Source organism: Lissotriton vulgaris, chromosome 10, assembly GCF_964263255.1.
Source record: "Lissotriton vulgaris chromosome 10, aLisVul1.2, whole genome shotgun sequence".
Classification (NCBI taxonomy): Eukaryota; Metazoa; Chordata; class Amphibia; order Caudata; family Salamandridae; genus Lissotriton; species Lissotriton vulgaris.
Genome location: NC_141698.1, coordinates 67,621,355 through 67,640,733, shown reverse-complemented (window position 1 = coordinate 67,640,733; position 19,379 = coordinate 67,621,355). Strand labels below are relative to the sequence as shown.

Below are 19,379 nucleotides of genomic sequence, written 5' to 3'. Positions count from 1 at the left end.
GCAGATCTGCAGCTGATATCTGCTCCTAAACTCATACCACTGTAGCTGCGTCAATAACAAACTAGCGTAAAATGGTAATGAGACCGAACGCATAGCACGTCCTTTCCTGGGTGGGCCTTTCTTTCGACTGACAGCTATTTCTAACTAATCGGATTCCTCCTGGGCGGTACTGACGTGGCCCCTCCCAGTACCGCCCACAAGTGTCAGTCACTGTAAACCAGCTGTCTGATTGGCTGTGAGAGGTCTCAGTGTTGTCAGTAGTTTAGAGCCGAGGGGAAAACAGAGGCAGAAGCCGACGGAGTTTTTTGGGAGCTCGGCCGGGGGACAGGAGGAGGCACGGGACGCGCGCTGAGAGCTCCCGCCGGACCCGGGAGGGCATCATGTCTACGAACCAGCTGAAGCCACGGCTCTGCCACATGCTGAAGGGAGAGGGCGGCTATGGTTTCCACCTGCACGGGGAGAAGAACAAGAGCGGACAGTACATACGCAAGGTGGAGCCGGGCTCTGCGGCCGAGGCGGCCGGGCTCAAGGCGGGGGACCGCCTGGTGCAGGTGAACGGGGCCAACGTGGAGAAGGAGACCCACCACCAGGTACTGGCGCTGCCCTTTATACCCCTGTGATCCTGAAGCATCAGGTGCTAAAACTTCTGGAAACATCCCTTCCAGGCGCTGTCTCACATCACAGCGCGCGGCGCTGACAGTTTTTACCCGCCTGGCCATTGCATGCGAGGGCAATATAGGGCTTATTATATATGAAGAGAAAGTTGATCTGGAAGTCCCAGGATGCAAAGTGATGTCAGTAAAACAATCATTCAAGTTTGCCAGAAGGTGTCACGCACATTATGGCGTCATTTGCATATACAAGTAATTGTTGTTAAATAATACCTGCGTTCGCAGCATATGTTTTGTATATAGCTTACCCTACCGCATATTTTGTTTGGAAGCCGTGTGAGCAACAGATGTAACTATTACCAACATGTAATAGTGTCTATTTATAATCTGCAATGGAAACTTGAACCCTCTTTCTTCAATTCTTGCTGTCTTTGGAAAGTGCCCAGGGCCTCTTCCAGTACCAAACCAGCCCATTCTGTACTAAAGTTTCTCTTCTTATATTCCCATCCTTTGGTCTTCCAGCATTTGGTGGTAGGCGATACCGATACCACTTAGCAAGAAATGATTATCGAGCCCTTGTAGTGTCTCTAGCAAGCCATCCTCTGTCCAGGAAGCTTTTACACCCAAGCATCTTCTGTCGCTTGCCCCCCATTGAACCTTCCGCTGCCACTGGCAGGGTCTCCTAGTTAATTTCTTTTGTTTGCACTATTTGGATTCCGGTTTTCTGTCTTGTTTACTGGGTCTGCATCCAGCCGTTCTCTGCCACTTGCTGATTTCCCGTCAATCCGTCTTCTGTTAGTTGCAGGCTTCCCCATCCAGCCATCCTTTGATACTTGCAGGCTTCACACTCAGCTGTCATCTGTCACTTACTCCCGTCCAGGCATCTTCTGTTAGCTGCAGGCTTCCAATCTAGGCATCATCTTGACACTTGTTCCCACCCAGACATCTTCTGTTAGTTGCAGGCTTCCCCAACCATTCATCCTCTGACACAAGCAGGCTTCTCACCCTGCTGTCCTCTTTCACTTAACCAGCCTTTCTCTGTCACTTTCTCCCACCCAGTAAGCCTCTGACACTTGCACCCATCCAACCATCTTCTGTTATGTAGGCTTCCCTTCCAGCAATCCGCTGCCACTTGCAGGCGTCCCACCTAGCCATTCTCTCGTACTTGCTCATGTCCAGCCAACTTCTGCTTCTTGCAGGTTTCACACCCATCCATGCTCTGTCACCTGTTTCCACCCAGCCATCCTCTGTAGTTGCTTCCATTATGCCATTTCATGTTATTTACAGGTTCCCATCCAGCTATCCTGTAACATTTGCAGGGCCTCTATCCAGCCGTCTTTGCCTCTTTCTTCTATCCACCCAATTCTCAGTTTCAAGGTCTCCAGCTCGTATCCTCGTAACTTGTTAAATGCGGCCACGCACAGAACATATTTGTTCTTTATGTTGTCTTCTCCTCTCTGCCCTCCTCAACATAGAGACAGAGACGAAACCTAATTTCCCACTATCATTGCCTGAACTTTTGTTACCCATTCCCCTATATTCCAGCTACCTTTACTCCTAAAATTCATATCTTCCAGTACAGAGCAGGTCCTCCACCAGATGTAGGGACTGGTCTATTCACTCCTCACAAAACCCCAGTCTGCTATCCTTATTACTATGACCTCAGATGATCCAAGGCGCCTACCATCCTTACTACAGTACTTATCTGTCCTTTGCATATTACTGTGTTCTCTCTACTCCCAGTGCAGAGGTGGCCCACAGCCGAGTCCGTATAACCACTGTATTTATCTTTTGTGGTTTCCTTATTCCACGCTCTGCATCCTACCCCCTTTTTTATCATATTTATTATAACAACTCTTTCTCCTGCAACATAATTAATTCTTTCCAAACCAAATTACAACAGCAGCCACTATTATCCCAGCTCTTCTTTTATTTTTCTTTGATTTGTTCTTTGCCCTCATCACTCGTGTTGCATTTGTGGTGGGAATGTCTCACCATATTTAAAGCCCAGTATGCGTTTCTTCTACTGTTCCTGCCTCCAAACAGACTTGCAATCCACTATCCAGCCCACAGCTAGTTTGGTGTCCTACATATGCCTCTACTTACGAGCCTTCCTTGCTTGTCTTCACTCTTTCCCATCTGAACATGCCCACCTGACGCCGTACCATGCCAACTTGACGCCATACCATGCCCCTCATCTTCCCTTTTCTGTGCTTCCGTTTTACTCTTCTTTTCGCACATTTTCTGTGCGGATACTATCGGATATGTCATAAACTGGTGCTGTCCTTCTTTAATCAATTTCTTTTGTGTCCTCAGAATATCAAGAGATAGACGTATTGCCATTCATGCTATTTGTTAATCATTAAAACATAATCACCTACTTCTCAAAGCTAACCCCTCAGTCCTATATTTTACTATATTATACCTTTGATCGCAGTCACAACTTGTATCTATAAAGCACACGTTCACCCGTCGGTCTCTTCGCACTGAAATGTAGTGTTACCCACCCAAACAATGGTAATTGTATTTGCTTTAGAAGGATGAAATGCTCAGTAGACCCTCCATTATTCGAACTTGTGACTAGAGGGTCATATACAGATTTCTGGAGTGGATGCATTAGTCCTTTGAGAGACTAGACATATCCATGTCTCAATAAGGAACATACTTCCTTAGAGAGGGGGAGTTCTGACTCCCTTTTCTAAAATTCTTAATCAACAAACTCTTCTATCCAGATCCTGTTTAACTCTTCTACCATTCCTGGCGCTCTCAGTGTGGCATGGCGGTGGTAGACCACCAGGTACCCAAACTGCAGTACCCTATAGCACACACTTGCCTCCCCCTTGGCCTCTTCAGCGTTCCATCTGAGACTTCACAGTGAGTAGAAGATACATCTTTAGAGTTAAAAACAGTTCGCTCTTTGGAAATACACTGCTTTACTATCTGGATCTGTTGAGTGGAACTAGAAAACCAGAGTATGTTTACCACCATTGTGCAAGTGTGGTGCTGCAGCCGATGTGGCAGTTGAAGTACGTTAATGGGTCTCTGAGCTCAGTTGCTACCAGGGTATTTGCGGTCAGTTGCTTGATTTACTCCTGTGACTTTTGTGATCCCCCACTTTTGGTTCAGGCCTACTGATGGACCAGCGCTCACAACTGCGGGTTTGATGGTTGGTGTTCTTTAAGGCAGTAGTAAATGGTGGCCACATCTCCACTGTAGGTTACATATTCCCACATTGGTGTGCGAGCGGTGATGTTACTGTCTGGTAACTCCCTGGATACCAATGCATTTGAGTGTTAAAATTGTGCCTTCTAGCCCAAGAACTTTACCATAACTACTGCTGGTCGGATTCAGTATTGTAAAGATTCGTCCAGAGGCCTGAAGAGAGCACCAACAACATCTGATGTGATTGATACTCCAGGATAAACAATTTACTTTGGATCTGAGCATTAACTGTAGGAGACCCAAGATGGAGACTAAATCAATCTCCCATTCATAAGTCTGTCCCCTTTTTCCTCCCCTTTATGTCATGTCATATCGCAGGTGCATGGTCCCACGTGCATGCGACTGAGCAGCATTATTGAATTGTCTATTCCTATCTTGTCCCTCCATTTCTGTGGTCCTTGGGTTCCCTGTCTTATTCTTTTCAGTCTTCAGCTATTCGAGAAGTCACAGCATCACTGTTTACTGGTCCACATCCTCCATTCACCACGTCTGTTGTCCATCACCCTATGCTAAGACATGCTTTACAGCCTGTGTCCCTGCACTACAGTCTATAACTACTTTAATTGTGTTGTGTTTGGAGCTGTGTGCAAGTGGTTTCTTTGCAAACCAGCTAAGAGCATTAAAGGAGACTGGCTTCCAAATGTAGAGGGCATGTCCCTTAGTATAGCATGATTTTGAGTGCAATGCCTTGGGCTATCCCATCAGGTGCTGATTCAGAACTTAACGGGCTCTGTATAGAGGGGACTAGGTTCATATGCGCTGCCCCTTGCCTACTCTAACACCAGAGAACAGCTCGCCACCCCATTTCCACCATTGTGCCTTCAGTTACATACCAGGCTCTATGATCAGAACTGTTAACTATTTTGCACGAGTTGGAGGCAGGGAAAACAAGTGTCAGGATATTTCAACGGTCACTGTACCTGCTCTATCGCAGATTAGCCACAGCATATCCTTTAAAATGTCTAATTTGCAAGAATAAAGTTGTTGTGTGGGGGTAGGTAGGTCACCTTTTGTAAACGCTCGTACATCGCCCCTGTGAAGAAACTTCTGATCACTGCAGAGATTCGACAATCGACTTGGCCGCCCATCCAACACCGCTCTTGTGCGCTCAATATTTGTGTGAGTAGAGTACATTTAACACCTTCTACAAGATGTTCGCCGGCAATGTTGGTCTGTAGCGCGCACCAGCTTATTTGGAATGTTCCTAAACGTGAACATAGTTCAGCTTGTTGATTCCCTTTCCTGCATGTTGACTAATGAAGGGGAGTTTGACTTTCCTTCTGCAGCCAGTCTTCTTTGGCCCTAGGTATCCCCATAGTTCTCTCATTCAGGTAACTGTAGACTGTGGCAAGAAAGACCTACTGTTGACCACCAGGAGTCGCTCTAATCAGCTTCTGCTGCCGTTCTCCTGCTGACCTGGGTGGTCCTCTTAAAATGTTTACCATTGATCGGAGTCTCAGAGCTTCTTCAGCATCAGTGTCTATGGTACTGGCTCGATGGTCTCTTACAAAAGTGTCGTTCTGTCACGATTCCACTGACCATTGTGGGTGTACAGTCACTTTTTTTCTAGTCACTACAGCTCCACTGCGTGTTTGCTCTCTGTGCTCTAGCAGTTTGTTTTTGATAAACACATTTTCATTGGTTTTTTTTTTTTTTTTTTAAAGGAACAAAATGTCACGTAGTCAGTACATGCCGCGCAGTGACAGATAGGATTAGCAGTAAGCTCATCGTGACCAACTCAGCACTTTCAGGAATAAAGCAACCTGGACATTGTTGCTTTCTGATTCAAATCCACCGCCCACATCTGAATCCCCAAGCCATTAACCCCAGACTTTTGCATGTTCAGCCGGACAGCCCCGGGCCTCATACACTGGCTTTTCTTGTTGCGCGCACGCCTCCATAATGCCAGCGATGGTGCCATAGGAGTCTTTCCGATGTGCTGCAATATCTCTCTTAGCCAGTACAAGAGTGGTTCCCATCAATGCTCTGTCTGCCCGAGAGTCCTCAGCACCATCATCACTCCCAAGAGCATCAGCAAAGGGGTTCCAGAGGACCAGTGCTGCTGATCATTTAGCCCCCACCCCTTCCCAATAACTGATTATGAATGGGCAGGACCACGCCCTGTGTACTAACGGCCTCACAGTAGAGGAGTGAAATCGCGTACACAGGCTAAGAATGTCATTGATCCAGCTCTCTTGGACCTATGTTGGGCACCACTGCTATATGAGCTACTAGGATTTGTTTACCAAGTCCATCGCCTTCGTCCCTGCCGTCCTTTGCTCCACTTACAATTACATGCTAAAAACAAAAAATTGACAGTCAATAAGTCCGGGCTTTATTTATTTTTCATTTAATCAACCCTATGCAATAGACATTAAAAGTAACAAAAAGTAAAAATGCTGCTGTTTAAAAGTAGAGTGTATATATTTACAAAAAAATAGTAAGTGCACAATGACACACAGGAAAAAAAAGAAACATGAAATGATACCAGAGGTGGGCGTCTCAGCCCTGCCATTGATGTGAACGTTTTTTTAACAGAATGTGCGAGTGTGGAAGAGCAAAATGCTGCCACTCACTGTGAGGTCCACTCCAAGGAGGGCTGATTTCTACTCCCACCCCACACCCATCTAACACAGTTATCACCGGTCAGTTGGCCCTGCCAAAAAAAGATCCGAGATCATGTATTTGCGGCCAGTTATTAGTACCACATACTAGTGGCCCGGTCTTCCTTTGCTAAGCATGTGGCCCCAGGGCCCTTGCCACAACAGAGCACCAATGGCTGAAGTGAACTAACTCAGTACCCCATTGCTGTAGAGTGTGGTGGGAGGAAGCAAAATCAGTCACATAGCTAGGCCTTTTGCCACCCATGGCGGCAGGAGGAGTGTGTGTTGCCGATTCCTGCATTTGTCGCAGGTAAGAGCGGGGGGGGGGTGTTGGCAATTCCTGAGTTTGCCACCCTGCGATGGATGCAGGTAAGAGTGGGGTGGGACCGCCGACCCCCACAACTCATGCTCCCCCCTGCCATGCCACTGAGCGAAATGCGAATGACACTTCAGGAGACTCTAAGACGAAGCGGGCTGACCTGGTGGGAGGAGTCTGTGGTGTCAAAGCTGTCTGTAGCCCTGACACACAAATGGAGATGTGTTCAGTCTATATGTAAAGAGCAACGATTAGACGAGCATAATGCAAAACCTGCTCTGGCCACTGGACTCTACAGGGACCTAAATTGCGCTGCATCCCCCATACCTGCACGTAAGTAAGCAATGTAGGCGATACTCTTTTACTCTTTTTGTGGGCCCTCAATACTTTTTGTTTCTTTGCATAGACTGTGGCGCTGAGCCTCTCAGCATGGGAGTAGATTTAGAAAATGGTAGGCGTAGAAGTGACGCCATGCACCATTTGACCCCGATGACGTGACCTGTTTACTGCTCGATTAGTCCGTCATCAGCCTCGTATTGCTGCCAAGGAGCCTGGGGAGAGGATGGACTGCAAACTACAGAGATTAAACAAAACTCTTGCATTACTGTTTATTTTGTTTTTGTTCTTGCTGCTGATTTCATGACCATGAACCCAGGGGTAGCACGGGAAGTACAATTGCAATAGGTGGCTGAGTGAGTGAGATATGTTGTACAGTGTCAACCACAAAGCTTACTTTCTCTCAGGCGCTTGGGTACCGAAAGGCAAACTGGGAGGTGGCGGCTACTATCCTTGGCTACTCTTATTTGATGTCCATGTTTGCTGCTGGGGTCTTCAGTTTCCATATAGCTAGTTAAGACAACCCTGTTCCGCCCATTACTCCCTATCCTCCGTCCCCAGGGTCCACAAGACCAGAACCGGAGGAAGTTCCTTCTCCCACCTCGCCGCCAAGACATGGAACACCCTGCCCTTCCACTTCAGGCAATCCTCTTGTCCAGTGCTGTAAATGGGCCGGTACTGTCCGGTAATGAGTACCAGAGCTTTTTTATTTTGAGAGGGAGAGTACTGGCACTTCTCAAAAGAGACGTAATACTTTTAATTAGAGAGTACTGGCACTTCTCAGAAACTAGTAGGTACTCTGGTACAGAGTACTTGCACTTCTATTTTCTCATTTAAAGCACTGATTGTCGCTGACCCAATTCAAGAAGGACCTGGCTCTTCGAATGATCCTCCACACCCAGAAGGACCAGCAGCTCCCCCCTCATTGCCCCCCCCCCCCCTGGCACCCTGACGGGTGAGTACTCGCACTTTACAAACCCCTGATTGATTGGTTGGTTGAGTTAGCGAAGGGTGGTTGCATAACTCTCTCTGGTCTTCTATAATCTGCTTGGCGCGAAGCGTTGTCCCTCGTCTTCTGACCAGAAAGGCGCGTGGCTAATGAGGCCGTTAGTTCTGGGAATATCCGCGTTTGGCTCCCAGGATAGAGGCTGGCTGCCTGCCCGTCGTCGTGTTTACACTTCAGACTGCTGTCCGCTGTAACCCCAGGCGCTTTTCCGTGATTCCAGGCATCTGCTTGGAATTCTGAATAATCGGCCCGACCTGCAGTGAAACTTGTTCGCAGGACTTTCGGACGGACCTATGGATGCCATAGGCCTCTTTACTGTTGTATTTTACTGCAGCATTTGTACAGCGCTTCATACTCCTGGCGAGGCTGCAAGGCGCTTCGATGTGCTTTGGGTTCCTGTCGCCATTTGGAGTGTATGGTTGGAAGAAAGTTAGATGTGGTTTGTCCTATATGGGCGGTGCGAGGGAGGCTTCACAGGCATGATTCAACGCGGTGCAGCGTACCTCGCTGCCCAGAAGCTTGGACTCATTCGCACAGGCCCACTGCTCTTGACAAGCTGGCCACCTGCAGCTTTTGTATGTGTGAGTGGCAAGAGCCAGCTTTTAGGCCCTCCGGAATTCAAGGTGACTGTGGTTTTATCTTGATTGAGCAGGAATTGTGTTTGAGAGCTTGGGACTAGACAGGAAGGGAGCATCACCAGTTTGCATCTTGTTGAAGAGTGCAGTGTCCAAGAATGGGGCCAGTTTGAAAAAATGTTTTATCATCTGTCCAATTTCAAAATATTCCCAACTACTCTTGTCCCAATTAGGAACAAGTGAGTCACTGCAGGGACTTGCAAGTCTCGTGACTGGACCATCTTCTTCCATAAACTTGTATTGTCCCGACCAGTTGGGCTGGGGCCGATAGCACTTGAATAGAGTGTACATCACCTTTTAATGGAGAGCCAATCAGACATGCACAATGACATCCAGACTCCACCACCCTCCCTGGACCACGTGCCACCAGCTCACCATACATGCAGTGTTTCTCTCAAAAGCATACTGAAGACATACCGAGGGATGCTGACTTGACGGGGAACACGTTTTTTTCTGTTTGGCTAAAGAGATACTACAGACCAAGAGTAGAACAGACAAGTACATTCTGCTTATACACAGAGCTAGGCCCCATCCTCCAGAATTGTGGGTGGTTTGGAGTAGAAGGCAGCACAAACAGCAAGCTTCAGCCAAGATGTTATTTAACTTAATATTACGCTATGTTAGGGCATTTCTATATTGTATGTTCTGCCACTGGGTTAGTCTGGTTGCCCTTTCGGCAAACCATGTGACTTCCCAACATGGTTCTGAGGTTTCCATTGCTGCCCAGAGTCCAGTTCAGCTTGGGGTATTTTTGTCAGTTGTTTTCCAGTGTATTGGCGGCCGAGCAGTTTGCCAGGGTCGGTTGTGGTTCCCAGTCCGGCACTGTCTGTTGTGTACCATTATTTACCAAATAGGTGGTGAAGATCTTTGCGATGTGTCGCACAGAGGATTCTGTGTGCTGCATTAAATTGGGAAGTTTGCGCCCCCCCCCCCTTCCTTTGCAGGTATCATACCAGGAAGAAGCAAGGATCTCCAGCAGATCATTAACTGATACAGAATGGTCCAGCATAGTCCCCAAGGAAGTGAATGAAGTATGCTGAGTTTTCTGGATATCAAAATACGGTGAAACTCCTTTACATCACCACTATTTATTTGGAAAAAATGGCGTGGATGCGGCTCTCCGGCACTAATGTGGAACAACACTGGGCTAATAAGCCTATACATTGTTTAAGACCAGTGGTTCTTAACCTGTGGACCGGGGACCTCTTGGGGTCGCGACGGCTTAGACAATTTAATGATATTAAAAGATAAATAAAGTGTAAATATATAAAGCAGCAAAATTGAAAGTTTTACAAAATGTTCTGTCATTGTGGAGAAATTAGAAATTAGAGGCTACAATTAGGTTAGTATCCTCAAATGGATTCTTTGGGCACTACAAGTGCTTTAAGCAGGATTATGTATGGCTTATAAGTGGCTTTAATTACATTTAGAAAAGCTTAATTTTCCCGATTAAAATTAAAAATGTGATTTAAAAAAATTGCTTGTGAATGAACTAACATATTAAATCATTTGTGTATTTGTTCGATGGATGCTTATTTCTGGATTTTTTTGGGGGTATTGTTTTGCAGTTCAAATAATCGAAAATGGTTTGCCAGAGGTCCCAAACCTTTAATAATTACTTGATGGGGGTCTCTAGATTTCAGTGATGATTAAGTGGGGGTCCACTGGACTAACAAGGTTGAAAACCACTGTTTCTAGACTAAAGGATGCAATTTATGGACCCGAGTATAATTTGGAGCCCAGTAACATTACTTCCCAAGAGTTTCCTTAGCCCACCTGCCTTTTTTGTTAGAAATCTACAACTCAGGAGAGCTCTCACTGTTAATGACCCCCAGTCACAGTTGGTTAGTTTAATTTTATCCAGAGCATCTTACTTCTTTTTCAGATGAAAAATGATACCCCTCCCCTTGCTTAGCCTTGGAGAGAAAATGCACAGAGGCACAGGGGCTCGCGTTTGGCTCTGTGGACAGTTTAAGGAATCTTTCTTTTCGAAGTCCCAGCGCACCTGTCTCGTTCACAATTAGTGTGCAGTGTCTAGGGATGCTGCTGAAAGTGCATGTCCTTGATTGGTTCCTTGCAAAGCAGCAAGATGCTCTGGCTGAACTGATGTATGTTCAGACACTTGGCATCCATGTTATAACGAGCGGAGGGCAAGCCATCTCATTGGGCTAAAGCATCTCTTACCAAAAATGATAAACAAGGAGGTTCTGACATTTGTCCTCCTAATAGGAGGACTACAAATCAAAAGCAACCATTGCATTTTTATACCAGCATCCATAGTGCATCGAGCCAACATTGATTGGGAACCTGACTGACTGTCACCCGCTCTCCCTAAACAAGAAAAGTTTGTTCAAATTAGGTCCAAAATGTATTTTAGAGCCCAGTTTTTGAAGCAGAGTAGTAAGAAACTGGTAGGTTTTTTTAGGAAGAGAAGTAATGACTCTTCAGTCTCTTACCAGTGGAACTATGTCTCCTTAACTTCAAATCATGCATGTGGCCATGTGCTAACGTGTCACTGAAAAACATGGAAAATCCTCCGCTGAGATAAATAATGTGGCGCCGAAATTATGGTCAAGTTATGTAAGTAAATACTTGATGCAGGTTCTAGCTTGCAGCGATGCCCTGTACCTTGTACCTTCATTCCCACTTGACATCGCTTTCGGCATACCCAGCCTTCACTTGCTGTTTGGCACACCAAGGAAGAGAGTTGGTGCTGGCGAGCATGCTGATTGGGGATTTTTGCAACCCAGTTGTGCCGTTAAAGGAGTTCAGTAATTTTGGTCTAACTCGCCCCTTCACTCTCACAGGTGGGAATCGCATTCAGTTAGTCTCTCACTCTTTCATTTTCATGTCATTCATTCCAGTGAAGATGGAGGGTTAATCCTTGATTTTGTCCTGATGAAGACCAAAAGCAGTTATTGACCCCATGGTATAAATGTTAACTAATTGGCACTTTTGGGCCGCTTCCATACTTATTGTGCAACACAAGGATGACTAGTGAGCATCACAATCGTCCTTTAATATTGATAATACAAATGGCAGCTATTAGACTGTTACCCTGTTTTGTGTTGTTACTTCTCACTTTGTTTCAGCTTGGTCACAACTCGAGTGCACTGTCACCACACTTTTTTTCTTTGGGACGCCTTTCAAATTTTCACATTCACATAAAAAAATATATATGAATGTAGATATTCACTTACTATTTGTTGGACTCTGCGCTAATTGGCATATGGAAATGATTACTGGGGGGGGGGATTTATCTAGGCTCTCTAGAGTGTGTAATATATTTCTTCTATTTTAAAGAATCCTTTTTTATTAAACCAATTTCAGATACAGTATGTGTGTGTGTGTGTATATGTATGTATATGTATGTATGTGTATATATACGTTTGGAAATGCATTCATGGAGTATAGACCGTACTATGAGCTCATATTTTGACAGTTATTCCGGATCTTACCATCTTGACACCACAGATCGCCAACATCACCCATCCCCCTATCGTCTAAGGGATGCACTAGTCCCCCCCCCCCGTACCCCCCCACAGACCTTGATATGTCTCCCATTGGTGCCATATTTTCTCCCATTTGCGTGTAGTAATATATTTCTAAATAATTTCACAAGAACCATTATTCACATGCTGTTTGGCCATGCCCTATAGACATTCCGCCTCCCACTGTTCCTTGTGTACGCTTCTCCCATCTTGCCTTTGAGTGCATTTTGACATTGCCCCATCTGTCTATTGTATCTTCTGGGGTTTGCAAATGGTTGCATAATCTAATGGCAAGTTTAAATATTTTCAGGTTTTGCCTGTGTGGGGACTGACTGCCCCATTCGTGGTGTAACACGTGTCCCCCTGCCAAGTTTGCCTGAGTGTATGTGTATCCTGGCTTTTCTTTTAGCCATAATGTCACATTTATCTCTGCATGTGCACAGAGGTCTACGCCTGCCCCACATAGTAGAAAGAGCTACTTTGCCTGTCCTTGGTCAAGCACATGAAGCTGTGGTGGCAACAAACAATGTTTTTTAAATTAATAGTGAGACCAGATCTTTTTATGTTACGGAGAACGTGGCCTATAGACCCCTCTAGTGTAAAGTTCCATTGTTATGTGAATGCCCAAAACCTTACGTTGACACCTGTGGGAGGGAGAACGGGGGGGGGCTCCTAGTTTGGCATGGTAAAAGATGTAGGATGATGACCACTTCCCAAGAGGGTGGAAGTGTATTAACTGCGTTCCTGTGGCTGGAAGGCGGAGACCCAGACACTGAAGCACTGAGATTGGAGACTGGGCCACCTTTAGAAATTTCATGAGGACGTTTGCTAGCAAGGGGCTGCTGATGAGTTCCTCTGGAACACCGCATTTGGTTGATGTTAGGAGTGAGGATTGGGACTCCAGTTTCCATTGTGCTAACTGAAGAACTTTTTAAAGTCGCTTTTCCTATTTTTCTGTCTCTGATTACTGGCTAAAAGGCACTGACGACAACCAGGTACAGGAATTTCAGCCTTAATTGTGCTTATGTTGTGGGTGTACCTACTTGGAGACAACCCATTGCTATCTGTTGTGATAAGCATCACTCCACATAAAGTCTGTGTTTGGAGAGCAGCTTTAGAAAGACACCTGAAAAGAGAACCACACCCAACTGGGTCTAAAGTTGGAGATTGTGACTCCACATTCCCTGTCTTAAAAAATCTGTATCATAGTGGCACCAAAACACATCGCTCAGTTTCAGTTCTATATCCTTCATAACCAAGGAAGTTCTTGTTGCCTAGAGGATTCGACTGCTGTGTGGTCAGGTTTTTCTGCTTGACAGCCAGCATCCCAGAGGGAAGGGGACGTCAACTGAATTCTGCACTTTCTGGTTTTGCTGGAGGAGTTGAGGATTTTCCTTGAAGCATACCTGCCTCCTAAGAGAGAGAGAAAGAATGTACTTGGCCTTGCAGGAGTAGATGTTCAGTGGATTCCCGGGACTGAGGAACAACCATACAAAACAGACTGCCTGAGAGCGAAGCCTGAACGACTTGTGCTGCAGAGGTTTCCCTGGTCACTCTGGAAGGATTTGGGATTGTGGCAGCCAGATTGAGGCTGAAAGTGCGGTGGTGTCTGCCCCAGCCTGTTGGCTCAATTGGGGCTGCAGCTGCCATGCTGACTTTGCATGCAGTATTGGAGCTGGAACTGCCTTGGTGAATGCTTCGGTGCCAGCCAGAAGTCCAGTTTGGCCTGCTTCTGCTGGGGCTGCCACTCGCTGCTGAACTGAGCCTGGGCAGCCGGGGACTCTAATAAGCTGTCACAGCTGGAATCCTAAGCAGCCCCTAAAACTGTCTTGTATCACTACGGTTCCTTGCCTGTGGTGGGCCAGCAGGGCCCCATATCTGCCCCAGAGGAGTGTGAGAGACTTTTACTCACAACCTTGTCAGGGATAAGAACTATTGAAAAATGTGAACGGTGTGTGCATTTTAGTTGTGGGGCACTGAAAATGCTCCTGAACCTGGTCCATGCATTTGCTCCAATTGCTTGTGAGAGGGTATCGTGGAAAGGTCCAGCAGATGGAAAATCAGTAGGTCAAGCGCCACAAGGGAGAAGTAAATTCAGATTCACTTTGCTGCATATTGGATTCAATTGTTTCATATTTAGTGCTGATGAAAGATTAAAAAAAATGTTTTCACTAAGAAGAGAAGTACTGGACTAGAAATTAAAGTTAATTATGTTGATTGATTTGGTTTGATTACTGAACTTATGCACCCCACACTACCTCCAAAGGAAGTCTGTGAATGTCCGCCCTTGCTACCCTGAGGGTAGGGTTAAACTTGGTCCAGTTTCCAGAACTCTAGTAGCATGGACTCTAGGACACAGTGGCAAATGACCGTAATCACCACTGTTGGGGTCCAGTTCGCTCTGACGTGACTTCTAGCTCCCCACATGGGGTCCTATAGTCAGCAAGTCATTTCCATTCTAAATTTGAAATTGTGATTTTTTTATGAACATAAGTCCAGATATAGAAAGATTAATCATTTGACACACCAACACCATTTTTGTAACTCAAATACCCCAAACCACGGAATGAAAAACCATTAACTTTATGCCAAGTTGGGGTAGCGACCTACTTTTTAGGTCGAGGACTGTGTCGCACTGCGTAGCAGTGTGGGCAGAGCTCTGAGATTTAATGTTTCTTAGTTAGGGGGCTTGAACCCGCCTCTCTTCTCCATTGGCTGGCCAGCCATTGGAGGAGAGGGGCGTCACTCTAAGCCCCGTCTTTTTCAGATTCGGGGGCGTGTTTTTTTGCAGTTTTCTCGCCGTGACGTCATCTGTCACTCAACTGCTAAAACAACGCCCCCAAATGCGAAAATGGCACCGCCCAGGGTTGTTGAAATGTCGCCACTTTTAGAGGGTATGCCTTTATTCTCTTTGGTTCCGTCCTTGTCCATCCACACAGATGTCTAAGGCAGTTGCTTTAACTCACTTTAACCACTTCAGTGCTGATGACGAGCCCAGGCTCGTCATGCAGCTCGGTGCTCGTGTGCTGGTGACGAGCCTGGGCTTGTCATGAGCCGTGGAACGCTCACACGCGGGGATAATTCTCCCGCTGTGCTGAGCGTTCCATTGCGCGGGCGGGCTCATGATGAGCCCAGGCTCGTCACCAGCACACGAGCACAGTGCTGCATGACGAGCCTGGGCTCGTCATCAGCACCGTGGCGCCGTGCGTGGCCCCCCCCCCGCGCAGCGGGGGAATTAGCCCTGCGGCGAAGGGGTTAACTCACTGAGCTAGCTAACCAGACAGTTTAGCTAAGGTTCTAGTAACAGGCACTGTGGTATAACAATGTAAGTGCACCCCATAGAGGAGGAGCGCGAGAGGGGCAGGGCGAGGCTCTGAATCGCATTGTTCTCCTGCAGCCTCTCGAGGAGGTTTTTGAGGGGCTGTTTTAAGCTTTTGTAACCTGACTCCAGGGCCGGACGGAGATCCTTTTCCGTGGTTCTCCTCCCACTGGCCAGAGGTGGAGCCCACGCTGTCCCTGTACACTCATAGCTTCCCCTCTGCTGCAGGGATGCACTACAGGGGTGCGTATGAAGAAAGAGGGGGGCGGGAGCACGGGACAGAGTGGGAGAGGGGTCTTGGACAGAGGAAGGGAGGACAGGGTGGTCAGAAGAGAGAAGAGTTAGAGATAACCGTGAGGAGAGTGCAGAGGCAGCTGCCGAGAGTGGGGCAAGGAGGGCTCTGTGAGGGATGCTCGCTGGCGGTGCTGCCGCTGACTGGAACCGGTACCGATGAGATGACCTCTGGGAGGGTGACCAGCGCACGGCGACCCAACCATCGAACAAAGACTCTCCGGTGCCCCCCTTGCACCTCAAACCCCGGGCGTGAAGTGCAAGTCAAGTGTTGAGGTCCTACTTTTTGAGTAGACCCCCGCTTCCTGTCCTACAACTGACCCCCTCAGATTGGCTGCCGGCTAGGGGACCGTGCCCGGCGTCCTGGGGGTACTCGTGGGACAGCCCGCCAGGAAGGAACCCTGCAGGAGCCCACAACTTCCACTGACAGTCGCTGCCCGTCAGTACCCCGGGGTAGCGGAGTGTCCGGTGTGAACCACGGAGATGTGTCAGGGGCTGGCTCTGTGGGTCCAGGAGCTGGGACTGCTCTGTGCCCACCCGGCCCTGGCACAGCCCGGGGACCCGGAAGCTCACCTGAACCTGCACTACTTCGATGACAACGGTGAGTCTTCCATGTGGTTCAGTCTACCTTTATAGCTATCCGCCCTTTCGGTCTCTTTCCCTGTCTGTTTCTGTCAATGTCTGACAGTCTCTGTCTATATATATATATATATATCCAGCCTAACCATCCTCTCTCTAGGTCAGCCTTTCTCTGTCTACGGTCTCTTCCTCTTAGGCCGTCTCCCTCCCTCACCCGCTCTCTGTCTATATAGAATCTGCATCATTAGCTGTTCGTCCACTCTGTCACACTCCCCCTCGCAGACTTCCTGTCTGTCTCTGGTCTCTGTTTATCGGCCGTCTTTAGCTGTTGCCTCTGCCTCTTTTACCAAAGGCCACTAGAATTAGCGATTCAGGGACCACGGTGTTTTCCGCTTAATTATGTGTTTGCCACACTTGTCACATGACTCACAATATGCTGCATAATTTGCACTTAAAAAAAAAATTCCAGCTCAAAAGGATGAAAACGCGTGGTAGGGTTGACTGCTCACCGTTCAAATGTGGATCTCTGTATTCAAGTGCTGACCTGCTACAAATAAAGCCCACCCTGTGCTCACATAGTATTACTGCCTTAAAATAGGAAACGCTGTAAATAACACTGACAGATTATGCCGCCTGTGGCATAGTTTGGTCTTCTTTAGCCACCTAATTGCACGTGTCTCTTGTTCTTTCCATCCGTCGTTCTCTGTCTCCTTCTTCCCCCTTCCCCCCTGTCTCCTTCTTCCCCCTCTTTCATTGTTTAATTATCTCTGTCGTCCTGCTCGAGTTTCTTTATTTTTACTTATCTATCCCCCCCTTTCGCCCCTGTAGCTTTAGGACTCCTGTTTTTCGCTTTTTCTTACCTCTCTCTCCCTCTTTCTTCTTTTCTCCCTCTCTCTCTTGTTCGCACTGCCCCTCTCTATGGCTACCTCTTAATCTTCATTTAACTCTGCCTATGCACGTGTGCCTCCACGCCCAGCCGCCTGTCGCGTCTCTCTTATGAATAACTGAATGATGAAGGAACTTGCACTCGTATAGCGCTCTTCACACGGCCACATCGGGTGATGAGAAATTTTTGCATGATGAACAGCCATGTGATTTGGAACACCTTACAGATAGCTTTCCAGGTCATGGGTGGTAGCTCTGCACTGTTGTAACTCAGTGCTGTGTTTTCAGCTTCCATGGGAGGCAGCATCGGGTACTTTTGGTGGTTCTGTTGGGGTTGTTAACTGTAGTTCCTGAGCTGCTTTGACAAAGTCAACTCTCAAAAGCCACACCCAACCTTAATAGCTCATGCCCAAACCCTATAGGATCACACTTTCAAAACATTACAAGTTGTAGGCCAGTTCACCTTCCTGTCTCTCTCACACTCTTCCCCACTCTCTCTCTCACACTCTCTCTCTCACACTCTCTCTCTCACACTCTCTCTCTCACACTCTCTCTCTCACACTCTCACACTCTCTCACACTCTCACACACACTCACTCTCTCACACTCTCTCACACTCTCTCACACTCTCTCACACTCTCTCACACTCTCTCACACTCTCTCGCACACTCTCTCGCACACTCTCTCACACTCTCTCTCACACTCTCTCGCACACTCTCTCGCACACTCTCTCGCACACTCTCTCGCACACTCTCTCGCACACTCTCTCGCACACTCTCTCGCACACTCTCTCGCACACTCTCTCGCACACTCTCTCTCACACACTCTCTCGCACACTCTCTCACACACTCTCTCACACACTCTCTCACACACTCTCTCACACACTCTCTCACACTCTCTCTCTCTCTCACACACTCTCTCTCTCTCACACACTCTCTCTCTCTTACACACTCTCTCTCACACACTCTCTCTCTTACACACTCTCTCTCACACTCACACACACTCTCTCTCTCACACTCTCACACATTCTCTCTCACACATTCTCTCTCTCACACTCTCACACATTCTCTCTCTCTCTCTCACTCTCTCTCTCTCTCACTCTCTCTCTCTCTCTCTCACACACTCTCTCTCACACATACTCTCTCACACACACACTCTCTCACACACACTCTCTCTCTCACACACACTCTCTACTACTCAACATTACTCACTCATAATTAGTCACTATACTACTCACTCTTTACTACTGAAACTAAAAATACACTTTGTATATGTAAGGGTGTGGCTGTGCATGTAAATGTGTGTGGCTCTAGCACTCTTTACTACTCACTCTCTCACTATTTAATACTCACTCTTTCACTTTTTACTACTCGCTCTCTAATACTCTCTTTATTAATAACTCTCTCCTACTCACTAACAACTACTCACTCTACTACTTACTCTGTGTGTGGGTGCTAATGCAATAGGTCTCGCATATGCAACCGATTAACCCCATGGCTGCTAAGGCAATTCCCCTCCTGTGCTGGAGATTGCTCTATTTCATTGTTTTATGACGAGCTGGGCTCGTCATCAGTGTACGAGGAGGCTACACCATGACGAGCCCAGCTCGTCATGAGTGTGGAAGGGGTTAAGCTATTGGCAATATAAATTACTGACATTTATTTATGATTTTTAAAAAAAGAAATGTCATGAGCAATGCCAATAGCTCTACCTTTAATAATGCCGAGACCATTGCATTGTAAATGCTTGTTTCTTTTGACTTAAGCACGCAGCAAGAGTGCATGTGTTTTCCAGATTCTCCATAGTGTGCTTCTCTTTCTCTTTCTCGCTTCGCGCTTCTTGTTGCTCTCTTACCTGTGTATTTCTTCCCTGCCTGCTCCGAGTTGCTCTCTTGACCTTCACTTCTCCTCCCGACCCTGCCCTCTTTATTGCTTCTCCCACCTGCACCCTCCTCTCTCGCCATTGCTTTTCCTCCTGGATCGCCCTCTGTGTTGTCTCCAGGAATGTGCTGCTTTCCAGATGTATCCATAGTGCGCTTCTCTGAACACCTCCCGGCTCTGTGTTGCTCTCTCTTGCCCATGTACTT

At 47.1% G+C, this 19,379-nt stretch overlaps 1 protein-coding gene across 3 annotated transcripts in view; it reads left to right on the top strand.

Moving 5' to 3' along the window:
• Positions 1–250: 250 nt before the first annotated feature.
• Positions 251–19,379, top strand: part of NHERF2 (NHERF family PDZ scaffold protein 2) — a 319,028-nt gene continuing 299,899 nt past the window's right edge. For 2 of the 3 annotated variants that reach the window (XM_086940501.1, XM_086940500.1), the window contains exon 1: positions 251–590. In XM_086940501.1, the coding sequence (XP_086796627.1) occupies positions 381–590 (210 nt within the window). In that variant the 5' untranslated portion in view covers positions 251–380. The remainder of the gene's footprint in view (positions 591–19,379) is intronic. The other variant, XM_086940499.1, reaches the window with a different exon arrangement.